Source organism: Lutra lutra, chromosome 14 (assembly GCF_902655055.1).
Source record: "Lutra lutra chromosome 14, mLutLut1.2, whole genome shotgun sequence".
In the NCBI taxonomy this organism is placed as follows: Eukaryota; Metazoa; Chordata; class Mammalia; order Carnivora; family Mustelidae; genus Lutra; species Lutra lutra.
The window spans coordinates 75,457,093-75,479,456 of record NC_062291.1 but is presented as its reverse complement, the minus strand read 5'-3'; the positions used below and the strand labels follow the sequence as shown (position 1 = coordinate 75,479,456).

Genomic DNA, 22,364 nt, shown 5'->3' with positions numbered 1-22,364 from the left:
GGGCCCAAGCCCTGCACCATGTGCAACGGGGCTGACCTCCGCTAGCAGTTTTTCCAGGGCTTTAGTATCCGTTGACTCTCAGCTGCGTCGAACCCATGTGAAGTTCTGATGGGAAGTGGAAGTGGACCGGGGGAGCCAGGGCATGCTTTTCCTGTTCCCCTTGGCCTTGGACAGCAAACATGCTTGGTAGCTGTTGTCTCTGCTCCAGGCTCCGGGCGTCTCCGAGGACAGACCCACCATGCTTCCTGCTTACGCTGGGTCCTCTAGCATTTGGCCGGTCTAAGACCAATCCCCCCTTGTCCTTCCAGCCTAAGGTTCGTAGTGACTTTTGCTAGTATCCGAGTCATTCCACTGTCTCCCGTTTGGTTTTCAGTTTTATCATTGGGTAACCATTCCCCTGTTTTGACGCACCCCTGTTTCAAATACTAAGGTGTTTCCTGATCAAACCTTATCAAGCCCTAACTGATACTTCAACCAGTCATCATTCTTCTAGAAAACTTTGCCTAGTGAGCATAAGATACATTGGGAATATCTTTTTAAAAGATTTTTATTTATTTATTAAAGAGAGTGAGAGAGAGAGAGTGGTGTGAGCACACGAGCAGGGGGAGGGGCAGAGGGAAAGGGAGAAGCAGGCTCCCCGCCAAGCAGGGAGCCTGATGTGGACTTGATCCCGGTACTCTGGGATCACGACCTGAGCCGAAGGCAGACATTTAACCAACTGAGCCACCTAGGCGTCCCAGGAATATTTCTCATAGTTGGCAATTCATACTTACATTTCTATGATAATTTGATTGGTGTTATCTTCACCAGTGTCTGTCTTTATCACAGACACTATGATTGTTTTTGCTTATAGCAGTTGGCATTTACTGGAAATTCAGTGAATGTTTTTAGGAATACTAAAAATGACTGACTAGCTATGAGCCTCCATTTACCCTTGGCCTTTTTTCTTCTAGACTTCTAGGTTTCAACATGACTTATTCACAAAATGAGATTTACTACTCAGTATTCCTTCTGTTAAAAGCCTAGTTTTAATATATTTTTTTAAGATTCTATTTATTTATTTGTCAGAGAGAGAGAGAACACAATTAGGGGGGAGCAGCAGGTGGAGGGAGGAGCAGGCTTCCCACCAAACATGGAGCCCGATCCAGGACTCAGTCCCAGGACTCCAGGATCATGACCCGAGCTGAACGCAGGTGCTTAACCGACTGAGCCACCAGGGAGTCCCAAAAGCCTGGTGTTTACACTGAGGGTTTTAGTTTACAAATGTGGTACATAATGGTATAATGGCATTATTAAAAACATTAAAAGAACTTCTCACTCTATGTATATAGTTCAGTGTAGCCTAAATAAAATGACTGTGATCCAAAATTTTACTTGTCTTACTTCCCTTTTGGTTTTGGAGAGTTTTAGAAGTCTTGCTGAATGATAGCTATCCAGATCTGTCTACAGTTTGTTGACTATACGTACAAAGAGTCAAAAAAGAGTTCCCTAAAGAACTGTGATTACAAGTAAGAACATCTGAGACAGACAAATTTATAAATACATTAGATGCTTCTGAGCTGGCATTTTGGTGTGTTTGCTTAAGGCCAGATGTCTTGCAGATAGCATTTTGGTGTTCCTATTTAACCATTTGCCATTTACAGTCTTAATCTTATCAAAAGGAAGAAAAAGATTAGGTCAAATAAAGCTTTTTTGAAAATGCCAGTTTTTATGAAAACTCTGGTTTAATTCAATTTGATAATATTTGTGAATACAGTAGGGACTCAGTGGAATTTTAATCATATATAATGTTCTATAATTTGGCCTCTTAAGTAAACTAAATGCCTTTTAAGCTTTAGTTGTAAATCCTATGCAGCATTTCCACTCTTAAAGTTCATCTAGCTTAAAAATGAGGGCTGCGGTTCTTTGTTTCATAGTTTCTTAGTGTGTTTAATATGATTGTGAAATACTGTTGAAAGAGTAGGAACCTAAGTTAAAATATAGAAACATCAACTCCAATTCACGTAAGGCACTCTGTGAATATGAAAAAGAAGCCCAAGGGGTGCCTGGGTGGCTCAGGCAGTTAATTGTCTGCCTTCAGCTCAGGTCGTGATCTTAGGGTCCTGGGATCGAGCCCTGCGTGGAGCCCCGCATCAGGCTCCTTGCTCAGTGGGAAACCTGCTTCTCCCTCTCTCCTCTGTCACTCCCCCTGTTTGTCCCCCCGCCACCCCCGTCAAATAAATAAAAGAGAAAAAAAAAAAAGAAGCTGAATATGAGGTATAAGGAGTGAAGCAATGAAGAAGTAAGACCAACAGTAGGATCAACAGTTCGGGAGCATAAGTATTATAGTTAGCATTTGAATGTTCTAAGAGAGTTTGAGAATCAAATACTATGGAGGGGAGATAGCCTTCTTCTAGGAAAACCAAGAAAGAATAGGAGGTGACATTTGAGCCAAGCTTCCCAGGTGTATATGTAGTGTTTTGAGATGGTAGGGAGGGCATTTCAAGGTGAAGGACATGAGTTAAATAAAGAATGAGAATGGTTGAGTATGTTTAGGTTACGTGTTATCCAGATTGACTAAAGAATATGGTAGTGTAGGAAGATTATACAAAACAGCAATAAAAAGGTTGGGCCGTATTACAGAAGTGCTTTAAATACCAGACTAAGAAATTTAGCTGTTACTCTGCAAGACAGTAGGAGTTATGGAAGCTTTTAGAATGAAAGTGATCTCATCAGAATCTCGGTTTAAGGCAACTTGGTTCTGAGTTTGAGTCGTAGCTAGCTCACGCTAGGTCACTTATTGGCAGCATGATCTCAGTCAACATCCTCAAATCCATCTCCACAAGCACTTTAGTCCTCTATAAAATGGGACTGGTAGTGCTTCACGTGGATGTAGGAGGGATAAATGAAATCTCTATATTAAAATGTCTTGTTCAAGGGACACCTGGGTGGCTCATTTGGTTAAGTGTCTGCCTTTAGCTCAGGTCATGATCCCAGGGTGCTGGGATGAGTCCCACATCTGGCTCCTTGCTCATCGGGGAACCTGCTTCTCCCTCTGCCTGCCACTCCCCCTGTTCTTGCGCTCTTGCTTTCTCTCTAACAAATAAAAAAAATCTTTAAAAATAAATAAATAAAATGTCTAGTTCAGTATCTGGCATACAGTATTTAGTAATTAATAACTTCACTAAACCTGGCAGCAAATGGATAAAGTCAAGCATGATTTACGAGGGAAGGAAGTGAAACAGTAGAGATGAGGGGCAATGAAGAGTCTGAACCAGAATGGTGGCAATGAAAGTGGAAAATAGAATCAATGTGGCTTGGATACCACTAGAAATGCGGCGTTTGGGGAGAGTGAGATGGGAAGCCAGAAGGACTGAAGCCATGAGGTGCCAGGAAGAGGAGAAAGAAGATCTCATTCTGGACATGTTGGGTTTGAGGTACAGTGGTTATCAAAGGTCAGTCTAGATATGGAATTTTGTTCATGTGCTGCTTTGATCTGCTGTTTTTTGTTTTTATCCTTCTGATGCTGTCATTTAAGTCTTGACATCTAGTAAGTTGAACACTTTAGTTGGGGTTATATGCTCTGTTTTAGATCTCTTTTTCAAATAAAGAGAATCAGAATGGTTTCACAAAAAAGTAGTAAGAATCTAAAAATTTTTAGAAGAGCTTTTGAAAACAAGTTAAGAAAATAATATTAGTAAAACTTAAACACTTAAACACTTTGAATTTTGTTCCTCATGACCCTCCAGTTTACTGTGGTCCGAGTAATACTCATTCACTCAGTCCATACTTTGTCATGAACTAAAGCATCCTATTTATGAGGCAGAGTACACCTCCCACAGAAACCCATGTAGCCAGATAGCTCATTTCCCAAGTCATACCCTCAGAAGCAGGTTGCAGAAGTAGGGAATAAACAATTAGAAAAGTGTTGGGTGTAACCAGAGATCCTGCAGTAGCGTACACCTCCCTGCTCACAGATGTTCGTTCCCCTAGTCATTAGGAGCAGTAACAAGACCTGAGCACTCTCTTGTGCCAGTCATGATTGTACGACTCTGTATGCAACAGCCATTTAATTCTCTTAGCCGCCTCATGAAAATAGGCACGCTCGTCGTCACCGTTTTATATGGGCGGAAACGGAGGCACACAGAAAGTAACTTACCCAAGTCCCCCAGTCTCACACCCAGGCAGTGTGACTCCAGAGCTGGTGGTCTTAATTCCTGTACCATCCCACCAGTGGTGGGTTCAGATGTGGCCCCTTTGACTCTAGTTCTGTGCCTGCAGAACAAGTTATTTCCTAGTCTCTCAAATGGACATAATAGTAACAGTACAAGGGTTAAATATCTATGAAACACTTGGCACAGTATCCGGCCCATAAGAACTATAATAGATAACTATTACCATCAACTTTGACCTGAATCCCACCTCCTTTGCTCCTTTGTTTTTAGTGCTGACATTTTATATATCCTTTTAAACCCTTCCTATGACAAGGTGAGAAGGACAGGGGAGTAGTTTCCTCAGTCATGGGATAGTATCATTTGTTTTGTAAGACTTATGAGCCAAATAGTGACTTTTAAGAATATCAGCAAGTTTAAAAAAAAAAAAAAATGAAGTTTAATAAGGGTTCTTTTAAGAAGGTGGAGATCAGCCAGCTACTGGCCATCTCAAGTGAGGATAAAACATGGACAAGCATTTAAATTTCAGGAAGGTTTAAGATAAATTAAGAATTTCGTAGAGGGGACACCTGGGTGGCTCATTGGGTTAAAGCCTCTGCCTTAAGTTCAGGTCATGGTCCCAGGTTCCTGGGATTGAGCCCCACATCGGGCTCTCTACTCAGCAGGAAGCCTGCTTCCTCCTCTCTCTCTGCCTGCCTCTCTGCCTATTTGTGATATCTGTTTGTCAAATAAATAAATAAAAATCTTAAAAAAAATTTCGTAGAAATAAACAGTGTTCATGTCATAGCATAGAAAAAAGCCTAGCTATCTGTCATTAATAGTGTAGTTTTAGAACATTTAGAAAGTAGTAGTATATGGGACTAACCTGAGATCTCTAACACTTTTTCATTTTGCTGTAAATGTGAAGTTCTGTCATTTACTAATTGAAATTACTTTCAGATAAATAGATTAAAAGTAAAACTAGGTTGAAGTTTTTTTTCGTATCTTCAAATGGACAAGGGCAAAAGGCAGCAACAACCACGCTTAACTCCTGTGTCCTGTTAAATAGTCAGTCTTACTTAGTATTTCCATAAGGTGCTATGTATTTCTCCACATAAATATTGAACATGACCTGTTCAAAGTGGGTTTAGGACAGCTGTGTTTCTCATTTGTAAGCTTGTTAATTTACATTGATATTGAATCGTACTATACAAATAAGTGGTTATATTGAAAGCTGCTTATATATAAACAGTGTGCTCTATACTAGAAAAGATAAGAATGTTTTATTAATCATTGTAAATAAGACTACTTCTGGGTAACTCATTATATTTCTTTAAACGTTATCAAGAGACTCGTAGAGTATGGACCAATGGCTCACTTTCTAAATGATGAGTGAATTATCTTTCATAAATTGGTCAACACTGAGAATTTTGTTAGAAGTCTAAGCGGGAAGCCATTGAGCATAAAGAAGCAACATAGGTATCATGAAGCAGAATTTTAATTTCCTTGTGTTATACTCATGAATAAACACATTAAACAATAAAATCAGCAGTTTCTATAAGATAAAAGTGATATGTTTGGAAATTGGTATAAGCTGTATTTTTTGCCCATATTAAAAAAATTCAGAAAGCTGTAAAGAAAACTGTGAAAGCCAACCATAATTCTACTACCCAGGGAGACCACTGTTAACTTTTTAGAAGAACTTTATAAACACAAGCATATACATACTATTCACAGGTTATATTTATGGTTCCTTAAAAAAGAGATCATGTCTTTTATAACCTGCCTTTTTTCCTACTTAATGATATACTGGGGGCCTATTTTTCTTTCCATATACATGTATTATTTTTATTTCTGCTTGATACTCCACTATGTACCATAATTTATTTAACCAATTACTTATTAACGAACCTGTAGACTTTCCCTTTAAAAAAAAAAAAAGATTTTATTTCTTTCTTTGAGAGAGAGAGCATGAGAGGAGACAGGTCAGGGAGAAGCAGACTCCCCACCGAGCAGGGAGCACTGATGCCTGGACTACAGGATCTGACCTGAGTCAAAGGCAGTTGCTTAACTGTTTCACCGAGGTGCCCTTTCCTATTTTTTGATGTTGTGAAGAAATCTGTAATGTCAGTGTGAATATATTGATGCACATCCATTGTTGAAGTCATGGTTTGGCAAACTTTTTCTATAAAAAGCCAAACAGCAAATACTTCAGGCTTTGTTAAGTCAGATAGTCGTATTCACAACTACCCAACTCTGCTGTTTTAACTCTAAAGCAACTAGAGACAATACGTTAACAAATGAGCGTGGCTGTTTTCCAGTAAAACTTCTTTAAATAACAGTCCACAGGTTACAGTTTGTTGACCCTTGATCCAAATGATTCTTTGGTCTGAGACTGTGCAAAAGTAAAAGGCTATTGGTACATATTTCACAGTTGCATTCCAGCTAGGAAAAGGTCTGTAGATTGTATCAGTGTTAATTTTCTGACTTTGATACTTGTATTGTGGTTATAAGAAAATGGCCTTGTTGAAAATGGCCAAATATTTAGAGGTAAAGGAGGCATTATGTCTGCAACTTATTTTCAGATGGTTCAGAAAAAATATGCAGAGAGAGACCCAAATGTGGCAAAATGTTAACAATTGGGAAGGCTGGATTCAGGGTAAAATGGAAATCCTTTGTACTATTTTTGCATCTTTTCCATAAGTTCGAAATGATTTCAAGATTAAAAATAATAATCTGTCTTTAAGACTCTTTAAAGAGCCTTTAAGACTCATTATTTGGCATACATTTTCTATAAAAAGCCAAACATACATTTTCTATAAAAAGCCAAACAGTAAATACATTCTTTAAAGAGTCTTAGTTGAAATGTAAATCCGCCTACCAAAGTACAGTGATAAGAAGCCAAGGCTAGACTTGGTGATGGAGAATCAGAGCTATTTGACAAAGAAATTTAGAAGGGCAACAATGTTCCATTCTGTTGTTTCCATAATAACCTCAGGCTTTGCATACTTCTCAGAGCTTTTTGTTTCACTGGAGTAGTTGTTTAAAATTTAAATTAGTTTCATATCAGAGCATTAATGGAGACTTCAATCAGATTTAAAAAGAGAGAGAAGAAACTTAAGTGGATTGCAAGGTAGTTATTTTGGTATGATTACTTTGCTAACAGCCTTTGAACCTAGGCAGAGGATCATTTTTAATTTTTATTCTTTAGATCTCTTAGTTCAGTTTTGTATAATGGACTTTACGTTTTGAGCATATTTCTGTATCTTTGTTGTCTCTTAGATGAGATGACCGAAGGATGCAGTTCTGATTTACCATCTAATTGCTTTAGAGACCAGGTCATCAGAGAAGCGTCCAAGCTGGCTTTCTCTTTTGAAGATTGAGGGGCCTCACTGTATTTTCACTCCCAAAAGGAGTCTTCCTGTCCCTGCTGAAGAGAGGCAGTGGAAGTGCCTGGATTGTGCCAGTCACTTATTCTTGTAGTTTCTTTAATTTTGACAACCAGTGTGGTAGACATGAGTATCCCCTTTATACACATGAGACCTACGGTGGCTAAATCAGTTGTCTGAGATCACAAAACTAGTAGAGATTAGAGCCCAGATTCAAACCCAGTGCTGAATACAAGCCATTCCAGACATTGCAGTTTTTCTTCAAAAAGGAATTTTGAATCTGCCCCACTGCTGAGGAGGGCCTGATTCCAATGTTGGTTTGTTTTGTTAACTCTCCATTAAGAGCTTACTGAAAATGGAGGCATTCTGCTGACAAAGAAATTGTTTACATGTAAAAATCCAAGTGAGAGAATTTAGGAGTTATTCACTGTACCATTCAAACATACCTCTTTAAGACCTAATTTAAAAAATAATTTTTGTCCTCATTTGGGGCAGGGGGTATGAGAACTTCTGCAGTAGCACTTCTGTACCCAGCAGATTCTTTTTCACTTATCTGGCTTATGAGTTTAAGAACTGTTCTAATTTGAACCTTTATGAAGTAAACTTAGTGATCCGTCTTTGGAAAGTTCTGTGGGAGTTGATAGTAATTTTTATGTCAAGAAATAAGAATATTTGCCATATTTATTTCCAGAGTTATACCTTCTGTGAAAAAGTGTGATTAGGTATAAATTGTGAATCTTCCTTACTCATACAAGACAGTTTCAGAAAAGACTGCTAATGAATACGGTACCTCCTCTTTCCTGTTGGATGGCAGTGGACCTGACAGAAAGTGGACCTGAGAACGTAGCTGGTTGCTTGGCAGTGCACACAGTCACTCAGTAATTGTATTTCAGTTTGCATTGTCTGTGTTGTCAGACCTGCCTGTGCTTAAAAGTACGTTGGATTGATACAGAGTGACCCTGCAGAGACTTAATATTTTCTTCCTTTTCACATGTGCCCGTCTTCATTCTAGAACCTAGAAATTGTTTTATTAATTTCTCAGGATTATAATTTATCAAAATGTGCTTTATGAGCCTCTGTTGAGTAATAGTGCTCTAGCTCTGTGACTTCAGAATTGTGTTACTTTACACTCAAGTGTGTTTCCATGTTGAGCGGGGAGAAGAGGAGAAGGAAGAGTGGGGGAGGAGGAGAGAGAATGGCTGTGACCCCATTAGCAGCCGCTTCTCCTTGTGGTGGGATTGTCACTTATGTTTGTGATTTTTCAAAGTGGTGGGCGGTAAAATATGAAATGTGGCATAAGGTCTTCAACGGCATGTTGCTGCTGCTTCTAAGTGAGATGGACGGTAAGCTGTTGGTTCCTAGCCTGGCACTAATTTGTGCCCTGTGACCATAAGCAAATTGGTCTGACATCTGGTATTCAAGAAAATGACCAGAATGTTACACCTCTGCCACATTTTGTGCTGAGTGTGTTGTTTCCCTTGCCCATGGCTCAGTAACTTAATATAAAAGTTGTTCTAGTTTTAGAGATCCTGAACTCTCAATCAGAATTCAGAGTTCAGGGGCAAATCTTCAGTACTGTAATCATAATTGCCTAGATCCCTGATATTCAGAATTCAATTGCCAAGCCCCAAAACAAGCCAAGTAGAGGAAGTCTATATAATGCCCCCCCAAAATGGAGATTTTTAGTGACCTTCTGAAATTTTTTGCATTAGAGTTTGAGCTACTTTGACCAAAGGATCTGTATTATATTCTCATGAACATAGTGTCCAAATTTTGTAAATACCGGTGGCTTTCTGACTGAAATGTTTGCTGCATTAATAGAATAGTTTCTGAAGACAACTTTTAAAATTTGCATGAGCCCAGAATATCCAGGGTATTCATTGGGCATAAACTAATAGTTCTACTTTCAGGCATGTATCTTTGAAAACTTCAATAAGCTAATTGTTTTTAGAATCTCTGTCCTTGTTATTCTAATTCTATCCCTGCTTAGGATGTGTACCCAACCAGAGGGCCCTTCAAGAAGAATATTGCACTTTTCTGGGGTAATAGGATTTAAGAAGCCAGGCCGAACCCTAGGTGGTGGCAGATTTTTTAAAGGAGGGGAAGGGGTCAAATCTCTGTCATGTGTGAAGAAGTAGATGAAGCTAGAGACTTCGTGCGGTACAAAGAAGAGTCCTGGAGGAGGACAAGAGGGTATACACATGGACAGAGACCTGGAAGGTGCCATGTCAGTTGCTACCCAGGTTCTTAGCCAGTCTGCAGAAATTCATCATACGGTTGAAAGAACAGATGCTTTCAGTTTTAAAAAATGAAGGCAACAAAACCACTGCAGATCGACACAGTAATAGCTGAATACTGCAGTGAGTAGGATATGACCTTCCAAAAAGGGTTTAATCCTGGGGACAGAACTATGTAGATGGCTCCTCCTTCAAAGGCCACCTCTTGTAGAGCCAGAGTCTGTCACTTAGCTGTCTCCTACCAACATGCTTCTCAAAAAAGAAAGCTCCTATAGGAAGCCCTTACATTGTTCCAGACCATCACTACCCTGATGTAATCCGCCCTCTGCCCACCTGGAAAGAGCCAAATTAACTGTAGTTTGTCTTCCCTTTGTAGTCTTGTTGTCCTGGGTCTTTGGTGGCTGGCTCAGGACCCTGACCCACTGCACAGGGATGGGAAGGAAGGGAGAAAGGAGAATCAAGTTTCAATCTGCCCAGACAGGAGGGAAAGAAGTACTGTGCAGGATTCCCCTTGGATCCTGGCCCTGCAGCCAGGCAGGCAACACTGCTAGGCACAGCTCACCCAGAAACTTCGATCTAACACTTGTGTCACCCAAGTCAGACCTGTTTCTGCACTTCTCACCATTTTGACCATTACACGTAGGCGTTCTCTTTCTTAACTACTCACTAGGGAGTCTGTCCAAGTAATCACTGTAAGTCACAAGTTGCTCATCTCAACAGCATATTGCTCTGAGGAAAGCAACAACTATATGATTTTATTTTTAGAGCCTCTGTCTTCATTTAGCAATTTATGAACTGGCTCTTTCTCAGCATTCACGTTTTGGTTAAGTAAATAAAATGTATCCATGGGAGAATTCTATATTCAAATTCCTTCGGTTTGTGTTTTATGGCCTTGGGTTTTAGGTTTAGGGTACTTGAGCTTTGGAAATTTGGATAATCTACATCAGTGACCTATAAAAGGGGAAGCACTTAATGGTTTACAAACATATGTATCTTTATGAAACATTTTTGTGAATGGTATGTTTTACAGCAAATAATCAAGCTTTGAAGTAATTTGAAACATTTTGAAACATTTGACTTTTGGGATTTTTTTTTTTTTTTTAAGGGAAAAAACCCTTCTCCTTTGTGCTAGTATTTGTGAAATTGGGCATTTTTTAAGGGGCTTGAATGGACAGTGTGGATTAAATATTATTCACATTCAAGTTTGCAGTCACATTATAGTATTAATTAACACATCCAAATCCAAAATCTTTTATACCATAGTTACTGTCTATTAACTTTTGAGTATCTTGGGCATAAAACTGGTGGTGGAATTAATATTATTCTTCTTTCTTTTGGAAAGGTCTTTTAGTTGGCTGAACCAGGATTCCCTCCCTCTTCACATAGACTGAACTTGTCAAAGAGCTGTAATACTAAACTTGCTTCATTTCTTCAAATATGCCTAGCTTTCATCTCGTTTCAAAGCTACTGCTCTCATTGTTGGACACATTGCCTCCACTCCTGACCTGGCCTGATAAACTACTACTCTTTCAAGTTTCAAATTAAATTTGTTTTTTAGGAATGCCTTCCTTGATTTCTAAATGTTAGTTAGGTGACGCCCATTAAATCGCATATGTAGTATTGTAATTATTTGTTCTACCTACCTGTTCTGTCTGCTTCCATGAGGCCAGGGAAGCTCATCTGTGTTGTTCACAGCTACGCCTCAAGGCCAAGTGCCTAAGCATTTGAGTGAGTGAGTGAATCAACTGGTGCATCTCTTCCCATTACTTTTCTTCCTTGGTAGCTTTGCTGTAGGTTTTGGTAAATGTTTGTTTCTTGAATCAACACTGATTTTCTAAAAATGTTACCACCACTTCATTTTGAGAAGAGGAGTTACAGAATACACTGATATGTCTGAAGATCATGAGCGTCTTTTGAAATTGTAATGTAGTGAGAATTCTGGTAGAAAGGTATTGGTTAATTACCTCACGGACCGGGAAGACTGGGAATAGTTACTTGCATTGAAAAGCCTGCTGATAGAAGTTCCGGCATATACTGGTGTTGTGTCCATATGTGCGCACATTGTGTGCCTTTTCTCCCATCCCTGCCCAGCTACTCTACTAAAAAAGCTGGGAAATAGTTACCAGGATGTCTTTTTCAGAAATGTACTTGAGGAAGGAATACTCAAAAGTATACCTGCTCGTAGTAATTGAGGGTCTTTCACTTACTGATTCTTTTTCTTGGACTTCTGGGTTGTTCGGGGGTTTTTTTTTAATCTCCCTCCCTGTTAAAAGCTTGTATAGGATAGAACAGTTTGTAAAAGAGCTATATTGATGTGTTATTAAAATATATCCTTTTCTTACCCATTGTATAAAATTATGTGCATGTTAGGAAGGGATTAAAAAATCAATATGTTGTTTTCCCCCCAGGTGAAAATACAGCATCCCAGCTGGATCCAAGAAAGGCTAAAAGGATGTCAGAGTATGAGAGCTCTTAAAGGCTATCTTGGTGTTTTTACTAAATTGCTCTCCACAAAATAGCTAGAATTTTTTAACCTGTGTCTGACATTATTGGTGAAGTTAAATGCGGGCTGTCTGCCATCTTGTATGTATTGACTTGTGATTCAGAGCATATAATTGCTGTTCAGTTAGTGTGTGTCAGCAATTCTTGACAATTGATAAACTTTTTTGTTATGTAATTCAGAAAATACTAGAAATAATATTTCTACTCCATTAAAATCTACTTTTTGGTTTTAACAAAACTCTGGCCAGTTAACACAGACTAAGCCACACAGAAAACACTACATCCTACTTTTATGCTGTATTTGTAACTTTACAGTTGCATAAATACAGCACTTTGAGTTTAATGAGATATTTTCTGTGACTATCTCAAACACTGTATTTGTTAAGTTAGAGCTTATTTGAAACGGGTATCTACCAAAACAAAAGCTTTTGCTGGAGAGAGCAAAAAAGAGGTACTTGTTTGGCGTTGCACAGATGCCACAGGCAGATGTGAGGGCCACTGTTCATGGTTTTGTGGGTTAGACTCTGCTTAACCTTTAGCAGGAGTGTAGCTAGGCCTTAGAAACAAACTGGAACCAGAAACGAAACCATTGTCAGGCCTCTCTTTCTTCTCTGCTCCTGGCTATTTATATGCCTCATTCTTCACTCTACAGACTGGCTTTGTTTCCCAATTCATAGGAAGATACACCGATGCCTACAGCTAGCTACACTTATATATATCCCATTCAAGGAATCTCTGAATCTGATGAATTCCCACCATCCAGGAAGGAACTCTGATTGGTCCATCTTGGGTCAGGTGTGTGCCATGGACCAGGTAAGGAGGCAGCGTAGTGGAACCGTGTTCTAGAAGTCTGGCTGTTCCCACCATAACCATACTGCAGAGACAGACCCAGAGCAGGGGAGAACATGGCACATTTTAATATGTACTAACCTACAACTTTCTTCTTTCTCTTATAAAATATCAGGCATGCCACAAAATTTAGGTTTAAGGAACATATTTGTGGCAAATAGATTTTAGCAGATGTTTGTAAATCTCTATACATTTATTGCAAGATGACATATTGTAGGACTTTTTCTCTATTAGTATTAGAATACATAGGATTCTGTGATCTGTGAAATGCTGCTACTTTTTCCTAGTAAAATGTGTTGTTAAAATCAGGGTAAGAATTTTTTCTCCCATTAAATCTCAACTGATACCATCATGATGGTTTTAATTTTCTGATGTGCTCTGAACTCTTGTCTCCATCTCTTTGCTCTAACAGTGTTACTATGACCTAGAACGATAGCCTCTCCAGCATTTCCCACACTCCCTGGCCCAACTCCCTACACTGGCTGTCAAATTCTTCTCTTCCGGGGCTCCTGAGTGTCTCAGTGGGTTAAAGCCTCTGCCTTCGGCTCAGGTCATGATCCCAGGGTCCTGGGATCGAGCCCCAAATCGGGCTCTCTGCTCGGCAGGGAGCCTGCTTCTCCCTCCCTCTCTCTCTGCCTGCCTCTCTGCCTACTTGTGATCTCTGTCTGTCAAATAAATAAATAAAATCTTTAAAAAAAAATCACCTTTAAAAAAAAAATTCTTCTCATCCTTTCAGATAGAACTTAAATGCCATTTTTTACACGAAGCCTGCCCCAGACCCCTCCTCCAGAGGCAGTTTTCAATTCCCCCTGAATTCCCATAACGCCATATCCATAGATGTCTTGTGGCCCATTGTGCTTTTCTTTTGGAATATCATTTAGATATTGATTAGATACTGACCACGAACCATCTAACGAAGGTAGGATCCTTGTGGTCTGAACAGTCTCAGGATCCTGGAGTTTGTATAGTTTGTATCACCACAGATTTATATTTGGAGGATTTGGCTTGAGACTTCCAGACAGATTCCATGAAGTGAGCCAGATGACTGCTCCAAAGGGAAGAGGTTTTGTGACACCATTTATTACTGCCCCATTTATTATTTACTATCATTTCTTTCCTTGGGACAAGAAGGTTTTCCTTGAAGAAATCTAGAAAGCAAACTTGCATGTCTACAGAGATTTTGATTGAAAATTTTATTAGAGGTTAACTTTTCCTTAATTGTAGCTTATCTTTTATAGTAGGGGCTCACCAAGAGTTTGACAGAATCTAAAAATACCCAGTTGGCTGCTTATAGGAAAGGAAAAATTACTGCATGATGATTATTGAGATAAACCCCAGGCCTTCTACCTTATTGTATACCTGTATTTGTTACCACAGACATTTTGCCTTCACTTTCACCCCCCCCCTTCTCTTTATTTAATAAAGATTTCATGACCAGGGGCACGTGGGTGACTTAGTTAAGGGTCCAACTCTTGGTTTTGGCTCAGGTATGATCTCAGGGTTGTGAGATCAAGCCCCACATCAGGCTCCATGGGTGGGTGTGGGGCCTGCTTAAGATTCTCTCTCTCCCTCTGCCCCTCCCCGCCCCCAAAAAAGATTTCATGTTCAGCACCCAAAGGACAACATAATATTGGTCCATGTTCATTTTTTCTTCACAGTACTTTATTTGTCCATAAGTACAGTTTTTCTTGCCCTACTGTTATTTTTGGCCTCCTCCTTTTACTTTCATCTGATAGATCTTTAGTCTCCTGCATAGAGGAAACTTTATGAGATGAAAACTTAGAATTTTGTGAAAAGATAGATATTTACCAGCATTAGTTTAATTCTGCCTCTTTGGAAATAAAGACCCCGCTTGAGCCCGTTGGACTTCCGATTGATTCGAACTGGCTGTTCTTTTACCAACTGTTGGCACCGGTCACCAAAGAGTCTTTGTCGGTAGGACAGTTTTTTTAAATCAGTCATAAGCTTAGCCCCTCAGTCTTGATCCTACAAAACTAAATTAATATTTGCCTGATATAATTTAAATATTTTAATGTCCTGAATTGATGTTTGTGTCATAATAGTTTGCCTTGTTTCCTTAGCTGTGTATTGAGTTCATTCCCAGCAGACTGGTTTTTGAATTTTCCTTTTGTGTTACCATTTTTGATCAGTAGTGCTAAGTTCTGCTAGTAACAGTAATAACAACTGAACCTTTTCAGAGCTCCACATTTGAGATCGCTACCTCATTTTACCAGTGGCATTCAAAGAAGTTAACATTCTGCTCAAGTCATAGGCAAGGGTTATTATAGACATCAACATGTAGATACTTCACCCCTGAATATTTCAGTATGAATCTTCTAAGAACAGGGCATTTTACATAACCACAATAAACAGTCACACATAAGAAAATTAATAGTTCCCTAATTTTACCTAATAGTCCAAATTAAAATGTCCTCAATGTCCCATAAATACTTTGTAGCCTTTTTTTCTTTCTAAACTGGTATCAGATCAAGATTCATACATAACATGGGGTTGTGACGTATCTTTAGTTTCTGTGTCCTGTTTTATTTGTTCTCTAATCTAAAACAGTCTCTCCACCTTTGTGGGGAGTGGTATTCCCAGAAGGTGATTTCTGTAATCTTAAAAATTTCTTACGCATTTATTAACTGGCTTCTTTGCGGCAGGAGGCACAGGGTGGGTAAAGAAAACCCTTCAACTGGGTGCTAAATAGTATGTAAACAAATGGATAAAGGAATTTAAGAGCTAACTACAGAAGCCATACTTACATAAATTCTACATTTAAAGTGAAAGCTATGTTGTTTGAGGGGGAAAAGGAAAAAACTCCCAAGAAAAGTTAAAGGTTCTATAAGACAGAAACTTCAATAATGCTCAGCTTTACAATAAATAATATTTATATAGTTGAGATAATTGCAAACACTGATCATCTTTAGCTTTTAGAATCAAACTTGATAATTAGAGTTACAAAGCTAATAGTTATCAACTTTGACAGTAGAACTTAGAAGGTAAAGAGGTGAGGTGAAGGGTAAGAGAGAAGTCCTAATATCAAGAAAGATGAAAAAGAAATAGAACTATAAGTTTATTAATTAAAATTATAAAGAGTTTATGTAGGGGAACTAAAAATAGTGATGAGTTCTACTGTATTTGAGGAAAGGAAGATGGGGCTACATCCTTGTCTGTTACAGTAGGAAGTCTGCAGATTGTCTAAAATTTGATACATTAAGAGATAATAATGTTTTCCTTACAGGAAGAAAGGTAATCCCTAAGCAGCTAGGTAGTTGCTGTGGTGTAGGAGTGGGGAGCTTGGAAAAAGAAGACTGTTGCTTTTTAGTATAAGCTATTTTATGTATTTGATTTTTTTAACCACATGCAAGTATTTGATAAAAATTAAAAGTTTATTCATATTCTTTTAATACATTTTCAAGTGGCTTTGTTTCTTTTTCAGACACAGTTCTTCTTATAATTATGTCTGGTTTAATCCAGTATCTACAATGTAGTATTTCTAGTTATCTGTACATAAGAGTGAGGATGCATTTGATTGACATAAGTTAAATGGAAAAACTATTTAAATGTTGCTCTCCTTCCTGATTGACTTAAGGACCATCTAAATTCATCCCAGATTGTTTTTATTAAATTAAGTAAATTGGAGAACTAAGAGCTATCTGAATAAATTATCAGTAATATATATATTTAACTATCTTAAGACAAAAATGGTATATTGGCAGTTTTGTTTTTGCTTTATTTTTAATAGCTTTATTAAGGCGTCATTTAAATGCAATAAATTCACTAAGTATATAGTTGGTGAATTTTGGTAATTGTATGCAATCATGTAACCTTTATGCCAGTCAAGATATAGAATATTTCCATCGCCTTGAGAATTTTATTTCTGATACTCTATGCCCTCAGTCTACAGTCTCCAACCCCCAGTCCTCAACAAGTACTAATCTGTTTTCTGTCACTATAATTTTGCCTTTCCTAGAACTTCATACAAATTGAATCATAGAGCATATGGTCTTTTGTGTTTAACTCCTTTCACTTCACATGTCTTTAAGATTTATCTATGTTGTGTGTGCTATATATAGTAAGCCTTGAAATCAGAGAGTATATCCTTGTCCTATTTAAGGATGGGTTTGGGTATTCCAGGTCCTTCACCTTTCTTTGACTTTGCCTCTTCAAAGGCCTGCAGAGATTTCTGTTAGAATCTGTAGATATATTGGGAAGAACTGGCATCTTAACAGTAATGAGTTTTTCAGTCTGTGAACATGGTATTATTTTCCATATATTTTGGTCTAATTTAATTTTCCTTTGCAGTGCTTTATAGTTTTCAGCATACAGATCCTGCACATCTTTCATTAAATTTAACCCAAAAATTTTTTATGTTACTATAAATGAATTTGTAGTCTGTGACCTGATTTCACTTATTAATAGTTTTGTAGCCTTCATAGGATTACTCATTTCTGGTTATAAGTTCATGTTATTAGTACATAAAGACCACTTTTCTCCTCTCTTTCCAATCTTTATGCCTTCCCTTTTTCTTGTGTTATTACTGTGATTGTACCCTTCAGTATAATACTGAATTGAAATGGTAAAAGCAGAAATCCTTCTTTGTTTCTGATCTGAGGTAGAAAACATTGACTATTATGTTACCTATAGATTTTTGTAGACGCCCGTAATCAGGTTTAAGAGTCCCCTTGTATTTTTAGTTGGTTTGGGACTTTTATCATGAATGGATTTTGGGGTTTATTTTTTCCTTTTTTTGTTTTGTTTGTATTTTCTTAATATGGTAAATTATGTTGATTGATTCTCAGCTGCTTTAAATCAAACTTAAATTCCTGGATATCAGCTCCACTTGTTTTTGATTATTGTCCTTTTTATACATTGTTAGGTTAAATTCCCTAACAAATTTTTTAGGAAATTTTGCTTCTATGTTTGAACATTAGAAATATTAGTCTTTAGTTCTGCTTTTTTGTTTTTTGTGTTTGTCTGGGTTTGGGAATTAGGGGATAGCATTGGCCCTAACACATAATTTGGGAAGATTCCGATAAGGTTGCTACCGTTTCTTCCTTGAGAATTCATCAAAGAAGCAGTCTAGACCTAGAGTCCGGGGGTTAGGGGAAAGAGGAATGGGGGAATTATAAATTTGATATAAATAGTAGATATGGCAGTATCCAAAATTTCTGTCTTCTGGTATATCTTTTGAGGGAATTTTTCCAGTGCATCTAAATTGTCAAGTGGTTTGGCATAAAATAGTCCAAAAATGGCCTTATTCTCTTACTGTCTGTAGATTTTGTAGTGATAGTCCCTCTTATTTGATTTTGGTAATGTGTCTTTTGTTTCTTCATGAGTCTGGCCTAGAGGCTTATCACTTTTATTACTTCATTAATCAGCTCTCATAATTGATTTCTCTGTTTTTATATTTCATTAATTTCTGCTCTTTATTCTTTCCTTCTATTTTGAGATTTCTGATTTGATGTAGGACTTAAGATCACCAATTTTGGATTTTTTGCCACTAGCATAAGCACTGAAAGTAGTAAACACAGCTTTAGTTACATCCTACAGATTTTAATAATTTGTGTTTTCAAGATTCCATTCAGAATGTTTTTTAATTTTTCTTGATTCCTTCTTTGGCCATGAATTATATAGAAACATATTGTTTTACTTTCTAAATATTTGGGATTTTCCTAGTTATTGTTAGTTGATTTCTAATTCAATTCCATTCAGAAAACGTATCTTGAATTTCAGTCTTTTAAATTTATTGACACTTATTTCATGACCTAGCACATCCTGGTGAACTTACTGTGTGCACTTGAATGTGTATTTGTCATTACTAGGCATCATGTTCTTTTTTTTTTTTTTTTTTTTTTTTTTAATTTTATTTATTTGACAGACAGAGATCATAGCAGGCAGAGAGGCAGGCGGAGAGAGAGGGAAGGGAAGCGGCTCCCCGCCGAGCAGAGAGCCCGATGCGGGGCTCGATCCCAGGACCCTGGAACATAACCTGAGCCGAAGGCAGAGGCGTAATCCACTGAGCCACCCAGGCGCCCCTCACGTTCTTTTAAATGTCACATATATCAGGAATGATAATGTTCAGAGCATCTGGTCTTTCCTTATGTTTTTCTGGTTCTACGGGCCGCGGGAGAAGGGCGGAGAAACAAGCTCAGCCCTGATGGCGGGTCGCGCGGAGGCGCCCTTGCGGAGGGCCGTGCGCGCGATGAGTAGTAATTTGTGACCATATTTTATAACCTACCACAGGATTCATTTTACCTCTTCTCTGTTTTTGTATATATTTTAAATTTTCCATAATAAAAATTTCAAAACCAAAACCTCTCAGGTAATGAGGTGTCCCTTATTTCGGTGGGGGGGGGGGGGGGGGGTACATGCCACATGCAGATATATAAAAAATATTTAGGATTTTTATTTTCACCTCATCATTTAAAGAATTGTATTTTGGCGTATGTTTTACAGTTGCATGGTATATCCAGTAGTCATATATAGAATTTTAAAATACAGATACCTGTGTATGGAGGGGAATTTTTTATTTTTGGCTATTCTTGTTTAAAAATAGTTCATCCCAATGGAGATACCAGTTTTGTTCCAGAAGTCATGGTATCATTTGGATAGTCTTGTAAACTTTATCATAAATTTGACATTAAAAGTTTTTGTGTGATACTCATTTTTTTTTAAAGATTTATGTATTTGAGAGAGAGAGATAGTGACAGAGGTAGCAAGAGAGAGCACAAGCAGGGAGGAGAGGGAGAAGCAGGCTCCCGCTTAGCAAGGAGCCTGACATGGGGCTCGATCCCAGGACCCTGGGATCATGACCTGAGCTGAAGACAGTCACTTAACCAACGAAGCCACCCAGGCGCCCTGTGTGATACTCATTTTTAAGTGTTTTCTCAGGTTTTTAATTATGAAGTGTTTTTATACTCTTACAACTTTTGCTGTCAGAACTTAAATTTTTAAGTTTCTGTTTCAGAGAAGGCTGTACCTATAATCCCCAAATTAGATAGGTCAGCACTGTGAGTTTAGAAGGAAACAAAACAATTTTAACAAGAGGCAAAAGAAATGGTGTCTTAAGTTTGGTTCCCTGTGTAAGTTATGAAATCAATAGCATTTAGTATTAATCAGTAGTAAAAAAGGGGGCAGGCAGTAATGTATTATCTACCCTTACTGTTCCTCCTGAAAACCTTAACCTTTTCCATCGGGAATGTTTACTTCAAGAATCATTTGAAATAAGAAAAGCAAAGGGAATAGTATGATTGGTATATAGAAAATAAAGTAAGTCATTTACATAAAACCTGTACAAGCCTCAATTCCCTTCTCAGCCCTATCCACCCAACTTCTATTCCAACTTAAGAACAAGGAGTAAATCACAAAAAATACATTCCAAGTGTTAGTTTTTAACATTTACAGTTCTCAGATTCGATTTCCTTTTTTGCCCATCTGGTACTGTTAACTTTCTCATATTAGAAAATGTTATGTTGTAAGTTTTAGCTTTGGCATTCTGTATGTTAAGAATATATTTATGTTTGTGGATTTGAAAGAATGTATTCTTAAGGGCTTTTTTAAAGTGAAAACCACTATTAACATTATATGGTGATTATTTACTATATCATAAGGCAAGACTGGACAGAGGTTTTTTAGAGGCTTAAATACATATGTTTTTTAGAAGGGTTTTTTGTTTGTAAACCTTTAGATAATCAAAAACTTGACTACATTTCCCATTTCTTGAGTATAATGTGATTAAGATTTTCCTTAATCTAAAAGCAACTTTATAAAATCTAGTAACATTCATATTAAAAAATAATTTCTAGTTAGGTCTCTTCTACTGGCCAACACCATTAGGTAGGAGAATAAAAATTTCTGGCTTTTAAAAGTAGGGTTTATTTATTAAAGCAATACAGACAGTGATATATTAGGATATTAGCGAGTTATTTGAAGGAGTCCCTCATGAGATCTCTTAAAGACCAGAACTAAGAAACATGGGCTGAATGATAATACAATTAGACTGATTTGTAATTTGTTTAACTCAATAAACACAGATTGAATTCTTGTCATCAAGAAGGATGTAGCATTCAATCCATTTTTTTTAATCAGTAATTTAAATGAGGACATAACATGTTGTGTTGTCTTTTTAGTTCACAGATGATGTGAATCTGGGACACATATTTTGATAAATTAGGTGATATTTGTTTAGAAAACAAAATGATCTTGATGAGTTAGAGAAGGATATCTCAATAAGATACCTGTTAATAAAACAAATGTAAAGTCTTTTACTTTGCCCCCAAAAGATAATTTAACAATACATCATAAAAAAGAAGATATTTCCCATTATATTTCAAAAAAGCAAGACTCAGAATTATATTCACAATGAGATCTTAATTTTGTGTTAAAATACATATATTAGGAGGTATAATATACAGCAGTTCCGGATGATATGATTAGGAGTGTTTTCATTTTGCCTCTCTATTTCCAAATATTCTACAGTGAGAATGGATCGTAAATAAGACACACTGAAGATAAAGTATTTAATGTTTTTGAACCCCAATTTGTAGTCTGAGCATATGTTAACTTATACTGTCACAGTGAAAATCTCCCCCTCTTTTATTTGTCTGTAAAAACAGTCACCATGGCATAAAAGTCAGCATCAGCTACAGTGTTCTCAGTGAGCTCTTTTCTCACTCCCCTACCATGAACCCATTGACTGTTTTCATTTTTTTTCTCTTTACCAAAGGTTGAATTAATAAAGGGGAATTTACAGAGTGTCGGACTTACACTTCGTCTTGTCCAATCAACTGACGGGTACGCTGGGCATGTCATAATTGAGACGGTGGCCCCAAACTCGCCTGCTGCACTTGCAGATCTTCAGCGGGGAGACCGACTGATTGCTATTGGAGGTAATTGTGCAACACACTTCACACTTACAGAGAAATCAGTGAGCAAATGTGGGAAGTTTCCCTGTCTTCATTCTTTCTATGAGCACATGTTACTTTTATAATGGAAAGAGAATAACTTTATTAAAAATAAAAATCTGAAGGAAGCCTTAATTTAAAACACATATGCTGGGGCGCCTGGGTGGCTCAGTGGGTTAAAGCCTCTGCCTTCTGCTCAGGGTCCTGGGATCGAGCCCCGCATCGGGCTCTCTGCTCAGCAGGGAGCCTTCTTCCCCCTCTCTCTCTGCCTGCCTCTCTGCCTACTTGTGATCTCTGTCTGTCAAATAAATAAATAAAATCTTTAAAAAAACAAAACAAAAAAAAACA

The 22,364-nt window shown here is 37.7% G+C and overlaps 1 protein-coding gene across 1 annotated transcript in view; it reads left to right on the top strand.

The window, feature by feature from the left end:
- The window catches only part of PDZD8 (PDZ domain containing 8), a 77,397-nt gene that overhangs the window by 46,814 nt on the left and 8,219 nt on the right, over positions 1–22,364 (top strand). Inside the window, exon 4 of the mRNA XM_047701812.1 lies at positions 21,839–22,001. Within this exon, the coding sequence (XP_047557768.1) occupies positions 21,839–22,001 (163 nt within the window). The remainder of the gene's footprint in view (positions 1–21,838; positions 22,002–22,364) is intronic.